Source organism: Neodiprion virginianus, chromosome 6 (genome assembly GCF_021901495.1).
Source record: "Neodiprion virginianus isolate iyNeoVirg1 chromosome 6, iyNeoVirg1.1, whole genome shotgun sequence".
NCBI lineage: Eukaryota > Metazoa > Arthropoda > Insecta > Hymenoptera > Diprionidae > Neodiprion > Neodiprion virginianus.
In genome coordinates, this window is record NC_060882.1 from 6,734,059 (window position 1) to 6,755,019 (window position 20,961).

Sequence of the window (20,961 nt, forward strand, 5' to 3'; positions counted from 1 at the left end):
GCAGTTGGAGATCTTGGAAATGCTGGTAACGCGATTAAGTTCTCGAACTTATGAATTTTGAGTATAGCTCATAATTAGAAAATTAAATGCTTTGATTGAGGGTGATGTAACTGCATAAAATGAAATACGCTTATGGCAGTTTAAAAGGAAAGTAGAGGGTTGCATATGTACACAAGTAGCGCTCACAGCACACATTCTTATTTAAAAATACAATTCCCTAAATTATAATCCAACTACTAATCTGGTAAAGTAGTCTTACTTATGTGTAGCTTAGTTAATAATACATTGCTTGTAACATTAGGTATCCTGCAACGTAATTACATAGGCATTTTATTGCATAATTAATTAATAGTAATAATAAAATTATAACAACTTGGTAACTTAATTGGCATACTAAACAAAATATCAACAATCTGTGCTCAGGAGATTCAACTCCATTAAAGCATTTTAGACAAAGACACAAATTTACTCGAAATTTTTTTTTCTATTGTACATGAGGTATGGTATAGTTCAGGACTGCTACACTAATGAAATATTTTATATTACTTTAGTGCCTTTCATCAAAGTTCCGTTAATGATACAGATCTTTGTTACCGATGGCAGTAAATGATTAAAATACTTCATTTTGAGCAAAAGTATGTCTACCGCAAGGCTCATTTCTGTTTAGACCCTCAGGGTAATGCGAAATAGATAACATAAAACACAGGTGAAAACGGATTCGGTAATTTTTTTTAGCTTCTTATATACGAACACAATCTGCTTTTACGACTTATGTTTATATATATTTATATATATGTATATATAATGTTTTAAGCGACGGAAACCTTGAATACAAGGTTTTTTTTTCTTACAATGGAAGTATTTTTCATCTTTATAATTAATTATAAACGTAGTTTTCTGCCGCTAGGCAGTGGATCAAGATGTAAGGATATTTTTCACTATAACGTTACACGTTACAATCTTCAAAAAAATTTTTCTTTTTTTTTTCAATAACAGTCTGTGTCAGCTGGTGCACATAACGCGTACGTATATCTCTTTGTGCGCAAAACAATGCGGCGGACACGCAGGCGTCAAGGTATGATAGGCACTGTATAACTCAACGTCGACCCCACGCTCTTTGGTTACCAATTGAGATTTTTTTTTTTTTTTAATATATTGTCAACAAACATTCAATCGACTACATTGACCGTAAATGCATTTTAATTTTATCGACAGAATGGGCACCCTTTTACGAAGATTTGTTTTGAGTTTCAATGCGCTTTGGACGTGATTACTTGGCATCACAATCCTATGATTATTTCAATTTCTTGCACTTCCGTTAACAACGAATAAGTGAAATAATCTTTTTTTATGCCAGCTGCCCGCAGCAAAGCATAGATAGAACCTGCGATGTACTTCGTTATTAAATTTTTATTTTTATTCTTTGTTCAATTCCTTGGTTATCTCTTGATGCCCCGTACCGAGCTTTGTGCACCTAGTCATGGATGCCATTCCTCTTAGTCTCCCACTTTGCCCATTCATTTCATGGGAAATCAAAGCACCCGTAATCTGATATCATGGGTATATCTCGATCTGAGAAGTACTTACAGGCAAGCTTTGCTGGATATCAGCAAAAATTGTTTAAACTCCAAGGCTGTTCTTCTCTTTAGTTTGGCACCTCATACCTCACTCCGGATTGTGTATGTCCGTTTCATCTCCGTGGTGTTTATCCTCGCCTATGAACAGTCTTAGATCACATCTTGGTAAATGTTGTTTCTTTTATCCGTGTATTTGAATCTCTCGAAGTAACTTTGATATATGTAACAATAGATCGACACTGTACATTGATATTTGTATTTATTATTTTCAATGGTTGATTACATTCGATCAAGAGATGGTGAAATTCATACTACTTCGTTCCTCATTTTCTTTGGTATCCAGCATTTCACCTCGTTCCGTACTCTCAGGCTCAACTCGACGGAGGAATCGTCTCACTCTCGTGTAAAGCGACCTCTACCGATTTCTTGTACTTTCCTACAAGTTCTGGTAAATCGTAGGCTATCGCTACGTCCAGCCTATTTATTGGGCATCCCCGGAAGTACGTACACGTGGTGCTCAGCTGTTGAAAATCGTACAGCGCATTCAGGCGGAAGAAATCTTTGTAAACGTCGGGATCGGGCAAATCGTAGCGCGAGATATTTGTCAAGGTGCTAAGACCTTCGTAGATGTGGTAGTCTTGGGGATTTTCTATTATCTTGTCACTTATGTCCTTCTTGTTACCAAAGAAGGTCTTGTGATTGTAGTAAGTCGTTAGGTAGCAGTCCACCATTTTCGCGTGATTTCGCACCCGTACCTGAAATATTGAACACTTTATATCTGAAAACAAATTTCGGCGCGCGTAATTTTCATACCACAATGAATTCGGTATACGTACGGCAAATCTTCTGGCGCTAGCTATTTTGTGTTCAACTCTTTTGTCAACCGCTGAACGTAGATCGCGAAGAAAGGCGCGCTCCTGTGCGTACAATAGTCTTGTTGGTGCACCAGCCTCGTAAGGCAATGACCAGAGCGACGTCGAATACATTATCGGGGGTTCGGCACTTGACATCAGTGGTGAAATATTCCATATCAGTGCACCTTGTACCCTCATGAGTTCCTCCGGCTTCACTTGATCAGCCTTGTTCAAAATGATTCTTGTCTGAAATTGGAAAACGGTACAGTACTCCTACCATGCATATCCCATTCTCAAAGTGAATATGTCTTCCCCTCTGAGCGGACTATTACGTACTTGATACTCTCGTCCTTTCAGTTGATCGAGAATTGCTTCTGTCTCGGGTCCGACGTCCAGTTTAGCAGGATCGTAGACCAGGAAGATTATATCGGCTCTATCGATGAACCATTGACAGGCGTCATTGAACGGGAAGAGCCTCTGGACTTGTTTGCGAATTTCCAAGATTCCAGGTATCTCGACGATGTTTACCTGGTTTATGGAAAGATTTTTAGAAAGGCGAAATCTTCTTTATTTATTATACTTAACGAACCTTTTCCAGTAGTTTGTTGTTGAGACGAATTCCCCGCAGACGATCCAGCATTCCTTGTCCGAATTTTTGGAGTCCAGAAAATGTCCAGTCTGCCGCCAACTGAGTACCGTCGAGAATTTCCTCCTCCTCTCCGTGCATCAGGATGTTGAAGTAGGCGGGTGACGGCTCAGCTCCTGTGTCAGTCCCATTTAGCGGTTTGCAAGGCTCTTCGATACACTCTTGCGAAATACCTGAACACTTTTTGTATTCTCATGCTACCCACCATGCAATAGCATGCTGCAACTTTTTCGCCACTTACAATTGTTATTTACTAAATATCTTTTTACCCGGTTTCGTGTGTCTGTTAGCATTCACGCAATATATCTATGTCCACAGTGAGGAATGACCGGGGTCTACTAATGGAAAAAGGTTATTTGTCAGAGTGCTAGAGAAACGAATTGGTTATCACTTGACTTACAGAATGTGTTAGATTTTCAAGTACATTAATGCGAACTTGAGAACTCAGTCTACGAGTGTTATTTCCCTGAAGTTTATTACGTACCCGTTCTTAAAGAAGTTGGTTTGTATTCGTTGTCGAGTAGGTAGTTGATGATTGACGATTTTCCCCCACTCCATGGTCCCATAAACAGAACTAGTGGCTTCGAGAAGATCTCAGGGTCTGTCGAGGGAGCGCAGCCTTGTCAAAAATAACCGGGCACCAAGAATTATGTAGATTTTGTACAAAAGTTTCGATATTCACCTCCGAAATGTCGGTTACTGAGATCTCTGTACTTGTAGAGAGTTTCCAGGGGTTTGATGGCGGTGTCGTAAAGACGCTTCAAATCACGGAGGACAATATCGGCGGCCTTTTGAATAGCTCTTTCCTTTTCTTCGTTTTCTTCATCCAGTTTTAGTAACTGGTTGATATGGTCACGTGGCCTCAGGTTCTCCGGCACTTCAATTTCTTGAATGAGATCTTCTTCCGGAGTGGATCCGGCTCCCTCCTCTGTCAAAAAAAAAATTTACAAAATATATATATACAAATCGTTAGTGGTAAAATTACGACTGCCTTTCTATCGTTTATTGCCGTACAGTTTGCACACTCTAAATAATCCAAGAGTTGAACCAATTTAAATATCTATTCTTAGATCCGTGGCCCACAGGAAATTGTTGGGCATGGTTATTTAACATCTAAATAAAATTCCCTGATTCGGATCTCGTTTGCGAAATGACAGTGGTAGTTTGGAGAATATTCTTCGTATCACAACACCTTCGCTTGAACCTTCGGACTTCTTATCCTCTACGACTTCGACCGAATCTGTTTTTTCCTCGTCGCCGTCTTCTTCCTTGCTTGACTTATCGTCGTCGACTTCCACTCCATCCTCTGCCTCGACTCCAACTTCTCGCCGCTCGCGTGATTTTACTTCTTCGCTTTCCTCCGACTTTTTATCACCGTCTGACGATTCTGCAGAGACGTTATCACCTTCATTCGTTTCGGTACTTTCTTTGGTTTCATCTTGACCTTCGGCATTCTCTTCTCTACTGTCCTCCTTGCTGTCTTCAACGTCATCAGCATCCTTTTTCACACCATCATCATTATCCGTATCACCGTCAGATTCATCCTGCTTGCTATCATCGTCCTGTTTCTCTTCCGATTCAGTACCTGCGCCGTCTGTCTTTTCCTCGGTATCATCGTTTCCAGCATCACCAACATCCGAGTCGCCACCCTCAGCACTATTGGAATGATTATCATCCTCCCGAGCATATCCGTCTTGCTCTTCAGCGGATTTTTTATCGTCATCCTTTTCCTCGCTAGATTCATTATCGACGACGTTATCCTCGCCGGAATCGGTGTCATTTGTGTTGTCCTCCTCCTCTGATTCTACGTCCTTAACTTCTTCCGTACGGTCACCGTCTTCCTCGGCAGTCTCATCCTCCTTATCCTCTGTGCTTCCTGTACGGATAGTACAAATATGATCATCACGCAGATGTCTGAAATATTGCAAGTGAAACATGTGTTACGTGATTTTTACCATCCGCGTCATTTTCGGCGACTCCATCAGTTTCTTGACTAGCTGCCTCCTCCGTTTCTTCGATAGATTTCGCATCCTTCCGTTGATCGTCGTTGTCGTCGTCATCGTCGACGTTGTCAGCTTCGTCTACGTCGTCATCTTCGCTCTGATTCTCCGCCGCAGCTTCGGCGCTCGTTATCTCGACAGTTTCCACGTTTTCACTTTCTCCGTCAGTATCTTCGCTGCTAGCGGCTTGGGCTTTATCTTCGGCAGGTTCGTTAGCAGCGAGCTCATCGTCATCCTCACCGCTATTACTTCCTCCATCATCCGCACCATCTCCCCCATCACTACCATCGTCGGTATCCTCCACGGAATGATCGCCATCATCTTCTCCCGCATCGTCGTCATTATCATTATTGTCGTCATCGTCATTGTCAGCTTCCGTTGGCTCTTCACTCTTTGATTGAAAACACAAAGTACGATTGATTCGATAAGTTTTTCGAATATAATCGGTGATACGTTTTCATTCGCCAATTATTCGCCAATTAATTCTCTTTATTACCTGTTCGTTCAACGGAGGCGCCTCATCTTCGTCCGTAGCCTCACCCACCTCGACACTATTTTCCTCGAGAGACCCTTGAAATGAGAAATTCTAAAGATTGCTGCGTTCCACCCATTTCTTCAGACCTATTTTTTGTCTTACCTGTACCGAGATCCTTGAGGGCTTTTTCGATGTAAGGTCGACACTGCACTTCCGACGGTACCTGGCCCACACCTAGCTCTTCCTCACCTTGCACTCCTGAAATCAGTCGAACATGATCCCCTCAAAAAATCGAACTCTACCAAATGCGTACGGCAAGTACGGTAGGGTGTCAGAATTTTTGTCAAAGGGTGGTTTGTTTTTGTTTCTCTTTCATTCTTTTCTACCGAAAACATCGTGCTTTTGATCGTCACGTGCTTCCCAAGCTTGCAAGCCCAGGGGCATGTGTCGTATCGTAACCTAGTTGGATTTCTTTCGCGTTCCAAAGATTATAGAAACGAAATCGACGTGGGACGTGCAGCCGGGATAAGATGGTTTGTCCGTGGTCATCCAGTCACCTGGGAAGCGAGATGCTAAGTTTAGCAACGGTGGGAGGCGACGACGACAACGTCCACGTCGACGTCGACGCAACGCTAAGAAATATTTATACGTCGGTTAACCGCATCGTATTTTTATCGGATGTCGATTTGTTCCGAGCTTGTACTTTGTTATTAATTCTTTTTCTTCTTCTTCAGCATTGACTAAACCTTTAATACCTACGCGTATGACGTAATTTTGAAAGGAAATTTTTTCAATTTGCAGATAAGCAACGTATTTTATCCCCTTTGCCTAATCGATACCGATAACGTTAAGTTACAGTAATAGGTGTATTAACGATGTTGGACCGGTTTGCGAAACATTCAAATATTTTACAATTGCACTCTTCGTTTTTGGCACTTCGAGCTGAGACAATAGTCTGCAGTATTATTAGACCTAGATTTACAAGTAGGAAGGAACGCGCTGTTTAAAGCGTCAAGGGATTTTGCGCTCCCAAAAATTGGACGTGATTTTTGTAAAAAATAAAAAATTTTAAGTTCTAATCGTGGTGGATTTCGACTAAGAATTCCAATACCATTCGTGAATTTAACTAAAGAGCCAATGTTAACCTGTCAATTAGCGAATGACATATTAGTACAAAGTCCGAAAATTTGATCTATCGATTTTTCTGTTGACGCTTGTTTCACGGTGTAAATCGATACGGATATAGTGGTTGTATCACTGTCCCAAAAATCTAGCTTGTTATGTCATTCACACGGAAGTTCTAGTCCTGATTCATAATTATAGAAATAGCTTGACGTGACAGGAAGCACTTTAAGCATGGACATTTTTTATCCATCAAATACTGGGGATTTTTATGTGGTCTTTGGGACAATTATTATCGTGTAGAAATAGCGACGTTCTATCCTCGTTAATTAAGCAATACATTGTTTGCACGACGAGAAATTTATAAAACGGAAATAAAAAAAAAAAACCATTGCAGAAATCGCTTACCAAGTGTTCAATTTATTCTAGTGGAATGGGAAACAACGATTACATTGATTTTCGATTAGTCTTGATCCAGTACAAATAAACAAAGATTTATCAATCACTAAAATAGTTACACTCGATCCACGAGATTGCAGGCGGTTATACTTCATTGACGTCATACGGATCAGTTCGAAGATGTTTCGCAAAGCTCGCGCATAAGATAGCAGTCGTAAAACTTTGAGGTATAACACAGTAATCTGAGCAGCCTGAGAAAGTGAACGCGCATTTCTGCACCCTGCGATCGAGTGGCATTACAGCTTGCGTTCTTACGTATAACGAACTACACCTGTTGCCAAATTATGCGAGCCAAGATTTTTCCCTCGTTATTCTTTTTCTCTTTTTCTGACTCCGATTTTTTTTTCTCCACATTCTTCTATTTCTCTCTTTTGATCTCACTCGATTTCGTTCTCTCGTCGCGGTTAAAGATAGCATCGAAAACGACGGCGAAAGCAGGCGCGTGTCTCTGCAGCTTACCATCGGAATCGTAAAACGGCGAAAATCGGCTCTTCGGTAAATGTATTGATATCAAGCCGACGATCGGACCCGCTTTCATACTACTTTGAATATCTGTTTGAAATTTTTTTATTTACATTCTATGGATAATGCAAGCATTGCCGATAGTCGAAGTAAAAGCGTACCGTATGTTATGGATATATATACACATAAACTCGACCAGAAAGTTGAGTAAATATTTATTCTCCTGAATTAAGAAAAGAAAAAAAATTCAAACTGTATTCATCGAAAATTTATTGTAATTCTATATATTAGCAATTTGCAACGTATATTGGATCCTGTGATCGCATTTACGACATTCAATTGACGCAGATTAATGGAGCATGTATGTGCTGTACCGATTTTGTAATCATCAAAATGCGCGAAGTTATACCGCTCCAAGTACCAATTTTTCGATGTACGTGTATTCGAGCAAGCACTTGAGTCACTATAACTGGGCCAATTTTCCGAGCTTCTTGCCTTATGTAACTGTTGTGGCTGGCCAGGATTTGAGGTAAATTACACTGCAACTGACCGGGTTCTATAGCTAGCCATCTTTAGAAGCCAATAAACGAATCTTACCTAATTCACTGGAATAAAAGAAAAATTTACGCTATCGATGTTTTTTTTTTTACACGATATCTCTTTATTTGTTTCATCGATTAAAAGCATTCGTGTTAATGATGACTAATACGGAGAAATAATTTTAAGTCGAGAAATGCTATGGATGTGCTCTCGTAAAGATAGACAGAGGATGGATGGACGTTGCTCGACCTTAAGACCTTACGTAACATTGACCTTCGTTTCTTTAACGTCCGTCGTCACCGTTTGGGGATGACAAAACCTAGTCGCAAGACTAATGATATTTCAAATTTGTCTGTGAGGTAATCCGTAATATTACATGATATATTGTTATTTTTTTTTTTTTTGATCGTTTAGAATTATACTGACACATTTTGTACAACCGTATATCCATACACAACGGTCAGATAATTTTGACAGCCGTTCATTTTATTCCGTAGGAATTCAAAACGGTTATCGCCTCTCGAGTTTAAGAAAAAAAAAAATAAAAAAAAAAATTCGAAACGTTATTTTTCCATGTATATAATATTTTGGACTGCAATAACCAGAAAACAGAAAAATAAAAATTTCCGACGTATTCGAATGAGGCCGAAGCAAAATGAACACATATCAACCGATACATTTTTAATTTTTAATTGGAATAAATAAATTTGGTCTCACATCTCTTTACGTATGTTTTTGTAAATAATTTATCGATGGATAGATAACGCTGCGCCGGGTGAACAGATAGCAGAAGCGGAAGAGCGGATGCTGAGTGTGTCAAGGTAGCGGAGGGTGGAGGGTGGAGGGCGAGGAGTTCCGGGGTGGTACTCACCCTGCAAGGCGACGGCTAGGAGGGCGAGGAAGAGGCTCGTGAGAACCCGGGGTCGCACCCGCGAGCCCGTCATCTTGGATCACTTGGATCACACGGATCACTAGGATCACTTAGCACTCCGCGATGAGCCACGCTGCTAGCTCTCTCGATAGTCGCGCGCGACTCCACTCGCGAGGAACTGGCGTCCCGACGCCCGCGAAACCCCGAAGACGCCCCTCTCCCAGGTCTCGCAAGTCGAGAACCGTCTCAGCGTCACCGTTACCCTTCTGCAGGGAGCGCGAGTCCTTGCCGCAGAATTTTTGTAGCGAGAAATTCCTCCGAGTATACAGATGAAACGGGGAAAAACCGCGTCCTTATAAAATGGAAACACAACTATCCGTATGTAACATGACGTGGGTTGATAACGGAGGATAATGGAATTCCCGGGAAAGATGCTCAAAACCTCTCGATCGCGACGTGATTTTAGAGGATTTTTAAACAATAATCTTGAAAGCGTTAAAAGTCAAGGTCTGCTTTAACGCGGGTGAAGAAAAAAAATTCATTGGGTTATGAAGGATCGGTAGTAGTAATTGCAGCATGGGTAAAAGAGGTGGTATCATTTGGCATGTCTGAGCTTGCACTTTTGCCAAGCTGGATCACGGAATCATCTGCAATACGGTTCGACCACGGACCCTGTACCAGCGCTACGCTGACGAACCCGTGTCTCAATTAATAACTTTGAGAAGCTACAAGGTTCCTTGGGCGCTATTCGTACAGACTCGCAAGGCAAGCCGACCGCCGAGCGAGTACGTGCAGATTTTTTTTTTTTCTCTTTTTCAATCCGCAAAGCAAGTTTCAGCTACGGTGACGTTGGTGATGGAAGTAGTGGTGTTTAATTTAAAAATACTCCACGCGGCCCAGTTTCGCCTTAGAGCTTTTATCTGGGTGACAAACTGGCTAAGAAGAGTCGGCTGAGGTCGTATTCTACGACCATTCTTCGTCGAGCCTGATCTAGTTCAACGTCTGCTGTCTCGTGCAATGTCTCGTTCAGTTGACTAAATTTCACCGGCGATTTCATTGCCGTGAAAAATTCCGAGGCGGACGTGTGTTGTTGATGGATCAAGTATAGAGAGAATGAGAGAGAGAGAGAGAGAGAGAGATCGTCCAAGACTGCGCGCGGTAGTTGTCGCGTTTCTTGGATACCTTACGCTGTACGGCGATGGCTTTGGTACTCAGGGTGCTTCTGTAGATTTTCGAAAGATCCTCTGACGTCATTGCCACAACAAAACGGTATTATTTTTGACGCTTTACGTGTCCGTCGAGGAGGGACAAGGTCGATCTCCACCCTGAATGATGAAATATTCTATAAATTTACATTGCGTATCTTACTTTTGTACATTCGAAATCTTCCCAACATCAGCTATCCTCAACCTCGTCAACGATTAATCTTTCCCACCGGGAGCGACGTTTTATTTCACGTTGTTATTGGCAAACTGCAGTGCACACCGTTGTGCCATCCACCCTGGATCCAAATATATAATTTTATTTTGCAAGTGGGACACGAAAATACTTCCAAATTATACGTTTCTTGGATATATGTATTTGCATTTGCAGTCTTACGTAAAAAAAAAAAAAAAAAATTTATTCAACCTTACATTTGGGGTCTTGCGGAACCCCCGATGTTGGGCTTGTAACGACGATGATCTCTCGCTTACATCGGTTCGAAATCATCTTCATTTAATTTGATAATTTTCTCAGCACATTCTTATCTGTCGAGGATGTGAATTGTTAAATTTGACGAACATGAAGAGTTCGTTACTGTATCACAGCATTCTCCTTTAGTTGTTTTTTCTTTTCATTCTTGTTCTAACGACGAAATATACTCTATCGTCACGATTTTTATCGTGTCGCTGAGGTAATTAGATCGTCCAAATATCGTATAATTTTCATAAATTCAGTACTTTAAGCGTGATAATTGCCAGCTTACAGTTCCCATACAATTCAGCAAACTGTTACATTTAAGCATCTCACTTGTAAAACGTTTGAACATTCAATTTGTAACATCTGTCGCGCCAAAAATGCCTTTCAACTCTATAATATTGACAACTTCGTATGTCGGTATCTTTTCAAACTCCGAATTTTTAATTTTTCAAAACATCCCAATGCGAACATCCCAATGTTTGTTCTGCAATAGGCACCGTTAAAATAGGACCTTGGGCTCATAAGTTGGAAAGGATAAAATCCAGGCTCGTCAATTAGTCTTTGATTAACGACAAGCGAAATGAATTTTGGGCTGCTTTTCAACGGGCAATCAACTTCGGATACTCGGGTCCGTGTCTCAGCTGGAAATTGAAGAGACACGATTTACCTCGAGAGTTTCGCTCGGACAGAAGAGCGCCGCGACGTCGGGCGCCTTTATATTTAGACGGCCGGGCCGACGCCGTATAAGGTGGCCACTCGTGCATCCCCCCACCTCATCTATCCTCGCAAAAGATGGTCACGCATCGCGTAGGACGATTCCCAAAGACTTTCGTTTGGAAACTCATTTTTTTTTTTCTTTTTTTTTTTTCTTTTATCATTTCTCACAACGATTAGTTGAACTTCTTTCATACTTGTCGGAGTTGTTTGATTGCTTTGAAAAATAATAAGCACCCTCTGTTAAGTAAAGATATCTTTTCTATGTAAATTCCAAACTCATACAACGTCGCACGATTCACAGAATATATGAATATACCCCACAAATTGTGGTAATCTCAATAAAAATTAAAAATAAGAACATTATCAAGCGACGGTTCGTTGTATCATATCATATTATATTATGAAAATTCATGAATTATTTAGCAGATTTCTTACAATGACAGACGTTATTTGAGAAAAAAACACATGCGATTGGAAAGATCGAAACTATCGGACATGTGCCACGTACGCATTCACGATTGTAATCATTTGTAAATTTGGCTTAGTTCATCGTCTCCCGTATATCTTTAAATAATTGCTTGACGTAAATTTTCGATCACATAATACTACCTCTGAGCCAATTTGCTCTTTCGTTAGCCATTTCGTTTGCTATTATAAGCGCGTAATCGAGTAAAGTCAGGATGGACCTTGGGCGCGGATGTCAGTGCCATCGTGACAGAAATTCAACCGTCCAAGTCATCCCTGTTTAGGGACAGCTCATAGTTGGCCCGGTTTTATCTTCAACAGCCAAAATGTTTTCATAATGTATTTTTTCCGTTTCTCTATTAGGTGTAGGTTTCTTTTTTTTTTTTTTTTTTCTTTTTTTTTTACCGTAGGATTTTACGTTCACGTATAACTCGGCCAAGTCGATAGCGACGCGATGAGGGTATATTCAGGTTTGTTCGATGTATTAAACGGTATGCTCAAGGCACCACCATTGTGCCGTCGTCACTGCGACAGCTGTTACTTTTGTCACACTATATGCGTATTTATGTTATTTTTGGATTATTAGTAAATCTATTATACCACGAGGTGCTGCTCTCTCCGTTCAGGGTGTAGATGATCTGAAAGAAGACTAGAAGATTCGCAAATCGTGATCCATTATATGTAATTGATAGACTTGTTTCTTTGTATCAAAGTTTTTTTTTTCGATAATGAAACTTGTCGAAAGCAAGATATGATCTATAAAACGAGTCGAACAAGTAGCAAAGTTTTGAATATAAGTAGTTTTTGCATACCTGTGATACATCTAGTATACACGAAGCTTCATTTTTCGTACAATAATTATATAGAAAGTTCTATTATGGTCCCATGTAATGTACTTTTTGAACGTATTGTATAGGAAACCACTCCACCCTGGCAATATCTGATGACGCGTATCGAAATTATAATTTTAGGCTCGCAAGATCGAGGAACACAAACGGAAGCAGGAACGTAAAAAAGCTGAAAAAATTGAACGTGAGAGAATGGAAAGACTGAAGAAAGCCCGAGAGGAGGCAAAATTGAGGGAAGATAACACGCGTCCATCCCAAACTGAAGGCTCCGCACCCGGAGCAGGAGGTGGCGGTGCTCCTGGTACCGGTGATTTTTACCAATTCCTTAAGGACCCTGAAGTTCTGCAAGCTTTCCAGGTGAGTTGCCGACTTGAAATTGACGGCGATAAAATTCTATAGAAAATTATAACGTTCTGTAAAATATTTCTTTAAAGGATCCGGAGGTAGGAGAAGCGTTTAAGGACATTTCTGCGAACCCGGCGAACATATTGAAGTACCAGAGCAATCCGAAGATTATGGCACTGATTAATAAAATGGCTTCAAAGTTTGGGGGGGCGGGAGGTGGAATGCCACCGGGTATGGCTGGCATGGCAGGCGGCATGGGCGGATTTCCAGGCATGATGGGCGGTATGCCCGGCTTTGGTGGTACAGGTGCAGCACCACCTACCGATCCGTCTAGACCTAAGAACTCTGCAGACGACGTAGGCCTCGATTAAATTCAACAGGTTTGTATTACATTGAATGCATTAGCGTCACTTTCAATTCCGTTCGACAAGTGCGAGTGGATGGCGGTAAAATATCTTTTCGTAATTTAGGCTGGGCAAAGTGAAGAGGGCTTCACACTGCTGTCCATATGCTTGGGCAACCTGCTGGACGTGATGGCAGAATGGTGCAGATTCGTTATCTTTGGTTTTCCTAACCAATTGCCTGTAATTGTAATATTCTAATACTAACCGATATATATCATACATCTCCCTTTTACTTAAGCTTTTAACACCATTGTTACGATTATAATAATTCATTAGTTTTTTTTTTTTTTTTTTTTTTTTTTAGTTTTATATGAGCTAATATTTTTCAAAGCTTTCTCCGAATCAAATTAGCGTTAAGTCTCGTGTACGATGTTTCACTACGAAATCTTACATTAATAACAGTACACCTATTTACAGTTCTACACATTGAATATACATATAAACGTTGGTTTATTGTTATGATACTGCTGCTATTTCTATAATGAGATCTAATCATATTCCAGATTCTTCAATCTATACTATGCAGCAAATTTCGCATGCTGAATTCGCACGATATTTGCAATTGCAAAGTCTTGCTAGTGTGAAAAATCATCTTCGGATACACAAACTTTTGCTTTAAAGTTGTTGACATTGATGAGATAACTCTTAATTATTTCTTGCTGAAAATATCTAAGAGATTGATTAACAAATAATCTGAACATTATACTGCATACAATTTTATTTATGTATCATGAATGAAATTATAAGACCGAGGTAAATCGATTTAAATAAGTTTGCTCAGTTTATATCATGCTAATAATTACGAATGATATTCGATTTGGGGACTGATATTTTAAGGACAGCGTATAACACATATATTCTTACTCTTATAATTTTTATTTGACGTTACACATTTGGCAATTATTACCACAATTGCTCGTTCAATTTGATTATTCAGTATAGAGATATAAAATTCTTATAAAACTTATGTCCTTATCAATTGTAAGTGTATATATAAATTGGGCAGCCGTGATAAAAAAAAATCTATTTGCACAGTTATATTATCTATCTTGAATTGAGCCATATGATTTCTATTGAGGTAATTAATAAAAAAACCAATATAAAAATATAATTTGGGATTTCACTCTGCATAACGTAAATTGTTGCAAAATGTTTTTCATCACCGTAAAAGACAGTCCTAAACCAATCTATTTTCGCGAGCCGATTGGACGGGCAGGTTGTTTGCTATTTTGTTCTAGACTTGTCTGTCAATGCGTGACAGTTTATACAAGGGAACGAAGAAATTAATGTCACCGGCAATCAAGAATTAAGATAGATAAGAGAAAAATGCAATTTATATCCGATGATAATGACATTGAGAAAAAAAAAGTTCCCGTATCGAAAATTTTAGAGAATATCAGCAAAACAATCGTGACAAAATAGTAGTTAATTTAAGTAGATTACGGTCTATCGTTCATTGTTCTTTAGGGGTACTTTACCACCCCAACTTACAACTTCTAAGTAGAGGGAAACAATGGACAGATAATGAGTAATCAAAAGATTAGTTATTTATGAATGACAAAGATGTTTAGTAGTAGCAACAGATAAGAAAAAAGAAACCTGGTCACAGCACGCGATGATGTGACACTAGTTTGCGTAAAAAATCAAAGAATTCTGACAACTGGTAGCTGATCCAACCTGTAACAGAAAAAAGTGCGTATTAAATGCAAATTTCCGATATGTCAGCCAATTGAAAGCTAACTGAGCACTGGTTTCAGCTGTAAGACAAATTCGCTACCAGAAAACGTCGTTAGAATATTAAACTCGTAATAATTTCGGTTTTAGTTCTGCTCGACCGATAGCGTAGCTGTCTCGGATGTCAGTTGGCTGTGTGTGTGTGAAGAAACGCTGCCAACCGTACGGTCAGGATCGTATTTGTAAAGTAATTTCGCCTCCTATACGGATCGTACGCTGAATGTACGGTTCTGGAAAAATTCTAGGAATTTAAGCAATTTTTGGCTAGCCGCTGATATTGTACAAGAATCAAGTACAGAAGTATAAAGAAAATAATGTTTTCTCCAAGTCTCCAACAATTGCTTCGCGTAATTGGAAAATTTACAATCTTTAGCGTTAGTTTGAAATGTTCTTGAGTGTAGAAATGTCAGTGATGTGGTTAACACCAGTCTGATCCTTGAGAAAAAAAGCAAAACCGTGGTAATTATACGACCATAAGATATAAAGAACAAAAATGTACTCCGCGAGATCTTTGTACGGTTCTGAAATTGCAACTTCCGATCCATTTTCACTTTGATTACGATCTATTGCCACCAAAGGGTTCGCAACTCTGCGCCTTAGAGAATGCATGCGTAATGTATGTGTATGTACAAGCAATGCTCTAAGCTGCGTGAAAATAAAACGCGAGAGTTTCGAGCCATCTCGATTCTCGAGGCACTCCGGAAGCCGGTCGAAACAAGTTATCCAGGTTTTATTTTGCGAAGTCAAAAATTTATGAGAACGAAATTATTTTGAAACCATTCTAATCTGCGCACCGGAGAAACTGCATTAAAATGCAACGCCGATCGGAGTTATTCGATAGACGAGTAACTTGCGCGAAAAAATTGTGAAAAAAGTATTATAACCTAACTCACCGTTTCGACGATCTTCTGATGCACGTTGGATTTGTCCGATCTGCCTCTTTCTTTTCGCCTTGTTTTTATGTTATTTTCAGACCGTGGATTCGGTTTAAATTCTTCAGTTGTTTAGCACGGGCTTCAAGATTCGTGCAGCCAAGGCTTGATAGTTGATTACCGATCAAAGTGTCTTACCGTGGTTACACATTGACACCTGGCATTAAAGGAGTCATTGTACATATCTCAAACCGTTATTACAAAGTAAAAAAATAATTTTTATAAACCGATCATGGATAGAACCAACAAAACAGCCCAGAACGGTTCTTCAGGCTTTTCGGAAGAGCGGTAATTAGTTACTCATCCAGTCTGTTTATTTGTGGTTTGATGTTGACTAAGTAATTCTTTATTTTTTCACTTTTCCACCGTTATCAATTTTCAGTGATATAAACAAAAAGAGAACCGATTACTTAGAATGGGACGAATACTTTATGGCTACAGCATTTCTCGCAGCAAAACGAAGCAAAGATCCTTGCACCCAAGTAGGTGTTTGTATTGTTAACCGAAACAATAAAGTTGTCGGTGTGGGGTATAATGGAATGCCCATCGGATGTAGTGACAATGAATTTCCGTGGGCCAAGAACAGTGCCAATAAATTAGAAAATAAGCATCTTTATGGTGAGGCTTTTCACGCTTTGACAGACTTGGACCCAACATAAAAAAACTGATCCGAATATTGCTTAAATTGAAACTATGAGTTGATTTTTCTAAACTTTTTTTAGTTTGTCACGCTGAAATGAATGCAATCCTAAATAAAAATTCAGCGGACGTTGAAGATTGCAGGATGTATGTGGGGTTGTTTCCATGCAACGAATGTGCAAAAGTAATTATTCAGTCTGGTATAAAATCTGTTGTGTACATGTCTGACAAGTATTCTCAGAAGATTACAACCATAGCTGCCAAAAGAATGTTTGATGCATCCGGAGTCCGCTATAGGTAAATTATAAAATACTTTTATGTATGTATGAAAGAGTAAGCTACTCCAACGATCAACATAATTCATATTGTATTTTGTCAAGAGAATAGTTCAATTATCATTTTACCTTTCGTCAAGCGGATGTTTGATGGTTTGAATTGATTTGTAAAAATTGCAATTTTTGACTGAAGACTGATACATAGGGTTATATAACTAAATAGTGTTAACATTTCTTATTGTGGTTCATATTACAGACAATACATACCTCAGAATAAGCAAATAGTAATTGACTTCAGTGAAATCAATTGGAATGAGATGACTCAAGAGCCGCAAACGCCATCGCCGGTGAAAAACTCTTCAACCGACTAATTATTAACGTGTTAAAAACATAATTTTCTTTATAAACAGATTTTATTTTATTATCTTATTTTCTTTTGACATTTTGTGTGTTGACCCTTTTCAAGTAGTATCTAATTAACCACTGGATAATGGTTTTAAAAAAATGCAACTCGTGATATTGCTGATTATTGGTATCGTCAAAAGGGATCAACGCCTGGTATTTACATATAAAATGATTAAGTATAGGTACAAATGCAGAAATAGACAGAAACTGGTTTCTCTTTTTTTAGGACTGTACAGCGTTGTCAATTTCACTCTTAAATTCACGAAAAATGAGGTTTTAGCAAATAAATAATATGATTAAGATATTTTACTAGAAAATGTAACAACTTGGTAATAATACATGGATAATATTAAGGTATAACAACACAAGTGAAGCTCCGATTTAAATATTATACAAATCTAAACGCTTTTAGGTATTAATGATTCTACCCAGAACTAGATACACTTCGTCTGTCGATTAAATTAGACTTGGATAATTATGTAAAACCTTTCTGGGAGACGACCCACTCAATCGTGCAAACAGTGAGCACTGGTCTGCTTATTTTCACGATTCAAAATGAAATGATTACGTACAACTTCGGAAGTTAGTTTTGAGTGCTGTCAAATAATATTTTGTTCATATGAAAATCGGTCTAGTTTACGTAAAATTAAAATGTTTAATTTACGATAAAGCAGAGTAAAATCATTTGTGATCTCAGGTTTGCAAAAGTATTACTACTTGTGTAGATCAACACGTCTCGCATACGTCGGAAGTTATTCAAAGCTCCACGTGACTCTATTAAGTGATAGAAAAGGCTCATTGCAAGTCTGGCAGACCAGTATCTGCGGTTCCAAGTTGTTAAAATCTTGTTGACATACGCAATTGCATACGCTTTTAGTTTTTTTTCACTAATACAACAAAAAAAGAATACATTACACTATTAATTAGATAATGACTATCTACGTTCGGTTTTGAATTAAAGCGGCAAAAAGAATACCTGAGCCTAGATTAGCCGTCTGATTTGCTTCAACGTAGTTAAAAGATAAAGTGAAAATAAAACAGATGTTTCAAGTTGATTTGAATGTATATATACCGTTCATAGTAAAATTTTTCTAGAATTTCGACAGTCGCACAGGTTTAGATAAACTATTACAGTATAATTTCAATCAACTGAGAAAAGTATGTAGAAATACAACCTGTGCTCAGAAATATATGAGAATTGAAATGGTGATCTTGGATATGGAGGTCATTAAAAAACAGAACAACTGAAAAATTGTTGACGTTGAGGTTGTTCTGTTTTAATGACCTCCATATCCAAGATTACCATTTAAATTCAACAATCTGAGGTCAAGAAAATACTATTCATATATGAGAATGTTTAAATTATGAAAATCGAGTGTTAGATAAGATTCTGAACTTATTGGTGAAAATAAAACTTTTTACATTCACATGTCGTCTCGCAATCTATTTTAGAAGACAAGAGTAACTAGAGTCACGAATAATTCGTGCACGAATATGGGAACAACATATTTATTATTTCAAAAAAATATGGATATGATTCTTAGAAAAGATGCAATGTTTTCTGTTACGATTTCTTTTAAATAGATAATTTGAATGTACAGAGATATTATCTTGTACGACACTAGCTTTTATAGGCTTGGCGCTCGCTAAGAATTTATCAAAATTTCTAATATTTGATAAATTTTGTTTAGCTGAAAATGTAGCGCCTACATTTTTATTTTAAATTAATTATTATTTATTACTCAATTCGCGGATTAATAACTTTTCTTATCATCTCAATGATTAGCTATTGTTTTTTCCATGGAACACAGCTATGTAATATACGTACATATATTTTTCAATCAGATATCAAAAGAAGTTCATAAATTAACCTGATATAATCTAAAATATGTAATTTGTGACACGATCCTGTTAAGGAAACCGTAGAAGCTCTAATCTTTAGTGATATATGTATATATATATATTCTTATATCCCTCAATATTTCAGACTGAGTCGTACCCAGCAGTCGCAAATCATCAAACAATCAACGTATATTCAAAAGAACAAGTGTACTTCAATGATTCTACGTAGTACCTAGGTAAAAATATGAAATAAATAAATGAGGCGTGACCATGCTTTCCACCATGCATTAAGGTCTGACAACTTATGAAATAGTTTATTGGCGTTGTTTAGCTACGAAGTAACTGAAATGAATCAAACTTTCTTTGCCTAAATTCCAGTTAATGAAAAAATCTCTACCCTGCTATAAATTTTTAACTATATACTCAACTCAAGTACCATCAATTAATGAAGGTATTCCACGATTAGGGGTAGTATACATTAAACTCAGACATTCTGTGGTTATACAATACCATTCTAATCAAAAATTGTCGTTTGGTTATAATACAATTGAAATGATGACTAATTAACGGATCAATCAAGAGAGTACGAAGATAAAAAAGGTGCCCACAGTAAAAGTCTAGAGTACAGGTGTGAACACGAGTAGATTCATATGATATGAATGAAAAATTTGCAAGTAGGGGAGACTGGAGCACAACGGATCCCCTGAGCCGCAAATTATTTTTTGTGGCTCTTGAGCACCGGGTACAAGTTATTTTGATCTATTCTATCTCGGACGAATTCGTCATTACTTGGCCACAATTTGGAAAAAAAAGTATCATCAGGAGCACGACGGCGCCCAGCAAAAATTTTATAATTTTTTTGTCCCAGTAATTGCATCCTTTAATTCTATTTGTATTGAATAAATCATTGATTATTTATCAATATGTATGATGAAAAAAATTTTCTATTCCGGGGTAAATAGTCTTGAGTAAAATATCATTTTTCTTAAATTGTGAAATTTTTTTTTGTCCTAAACGAATGGTGCATACTTTCATTCAACAACAAACCTTTAATAGTATCGCAATATTACAGTTTTATTTATTCAAATTTTTTTGGGGGGTTCGACGTGCCCGGTTTACCCTATAAATATTCATATCAAAATTTGACGCAACTAAGGGCATGAGGTCTGATAAGCGATTAATTATTGAAATAAAAACAACATGTATGAATTGTTAATTTTTCGCCCTCTTCTTTGAGGACGCGATTTTACATGATAAGTAAACATCTTCTTAGGTCCTATTCATAGATTTTAGTTCTAAAATTACAGGGGGAAAAAAGGTTATCTAATCGATTAATTTTCAGTACAGTCGATCTTTAACTGATGGACCACAAGATCACCATGTATTAGAACATGGTATGAAATAAAAACCCATATGTAATGATAGCGATAGACAGGCAGGGCACAGTCTCAGCATTCGCATGTTACCTAGCTGCGTTACTCTACACAGTAGAGCAATATTTCAGGCATCGTTGGAGATATTACAGTTTAATATCGATTATTAGACAAAATCTGTGGAGCTTTATCATGGTATACATATAAATGTGTATGTATGTGTGTGTTATATATATTAAGCGTGTCGACGGACGCGATCCTTGTCCATTTTGTTATTTATCGATTATGTCTTCTTT

The 20,961-nt window shown here is 38.2% G+C and overlaps 3 protein-coding genes and 1 long non-coding RNA gene across 7 annotated transcripts in view; 2 read left to right on the forward strand and 2 right to left on the reverse strand.

Annotated features, from left to right (window-relative positions):
• Positions 1-14,503, forward strand: part of LOC124307076 (hsc70-interacting protein-like) — a 16,397-nt gene extending 1,894 nt beyond the window's left edge. For 2 of the 3 annotated variants that reach the window (XM_046768412.1, XM_046768413.1), the window contains exons 4-6: positions 12,840-13,073; positions 13,151-13,441; positions 13,532-13,684. In XM_046768412.1, coding sequence (XP_046624368.1) covers positions 12,840-13,073; positions 13,151-13,432 — 516 coding nt within the window. In that variant the 3' untranslated portion in view covers positions 13,433-13,441; positions 13,532-13,684. Of the gene's footprint in view, positions 1-12,839; positions 13,074-13,150; positions 13,442-13,531; positions 13,685-13,968 lie in introns of those variants that run through there. The other variant, XR_006908740.1, reaches the window with a different exon arrangement.
• Positions 182-9,185, reverse strand: LOC124307073 (uncharacterized). 2 transcript variants are annotated; one of them, XM_046768406.1, is made up of 11 exons: positions 9,007-9,185; positions 5,715-5,810; positions 5,574-5,647; positions 5,033-5,468; positions 4,270-4,953; positions 3,760-4,005; positions 3,562-3,678; positions 3,021-3,193; positions 2,768-2,959; positions 2,414-2,677; positions 182-2,332 (listed from the first exon to the last, which is right to left on the reverse strand). In XM_046768406.1, the coding sequence occupies exons 1-11, from the start codon at positions 9,077-9,079 to the stop codon at positions 1,949-1,951; spliced, it is 2,739 nt and encodes a 912-aa protein (XP_046624362.1). In that variant the 5' UTR covers positions 9,080-9,185; the 3' UTR covers positions 182-1,948. The 2 variants fall into 2 exon arrangements, with proteins under 2 accessions (XP_046624362.1, XP_046624361.1); XM_046768405.1 differs by having other exon boundaries at positions 3,021-3,250.
• Positions 13,724-16,226, reverse strand: LOC124307082 (uncharacterized). The gene is made up of 2 exons (XR_006908742.1): positions 16,093-16,226; positions 13,724-15,142 (listed from the first exon to the last, which is right to left on the reverse strand). It is a non-coding gene; the product is annotated as an uncharacterized LOC124307082 (long non-coding RNA).
• Positions 15,771-19,666, forward strand: LOC124307079 (deoxycytidylate deaminase). Its single transcript, XM_046768415.1, has 4 exons — positions 15,771-16,419; positions 16,514-16,749; positions 16,854-17,067; positions 17,302-19,666. Exons 1-4 carry the CDS (start codon positions 16,364-16,366, stop codon positions 17,414-17,416), a joined length of 621 nt encoding a protein of 206 aa, XP_046624371.1. The 5' UTR covers positions 15,771-16,363; the 3' UTR covers positions 17,417-19,666.
• Positions 19,667-20,961: the final 1,295 nt, after the last annotated feature.

What these genes read in the sequence shown, in the direction of transcription:
- LOC124307073 (XM_046768405.1), bottom strand. Translation starts at nt 9,079, where the DNA reads ATGACGGGCTCGCGGGTGCGACCCCGGGTTCTCACGAGCCTCTTCCTC. An exon ending in CGCCGAAAATGACGCGGATG is followed by an intron (nt 4,954 to 5,032) that starts GTAAAAATCACG and finishes CTATCCGTACAG; the next exon opens with GAAGCACAGAGGATAAGGAG. An exon ending in CAGTAACCGACATTTCGGAG is followed by an intron (nt 3,679 to 3,759) that starts GTGAATATCGAA and finishes CTCCCTCGACAG; the next exon opens with ACCCTGAGATCTTCTCGAAG.
- LOC124307079 (XM_046768415.1), top strand. Translation starts at nt 16,364, where the DNA reads ATGGATAGAACCAACAAAACAGCCCAGAACGGTTCTTCAGGCTTTTCG. An exon ending in TCAGGCTTTTCGGAAGAGCG is followed by an intron (nt 16,420 to 16,513) that starts GTAATTAGTTAC and finishes ATCAATTTTCAG; the next exon opens with TGATATAAACAAAAAGAGAA. An exon ending in GCATCCGGAGTCCGCTATAG is followed by an intron (nt 17,068 to 17,301) that starts GTAAATTATAAA and finishes TTCATATTACAG; the next exon opens with ACAATACATACCTCAGAATA.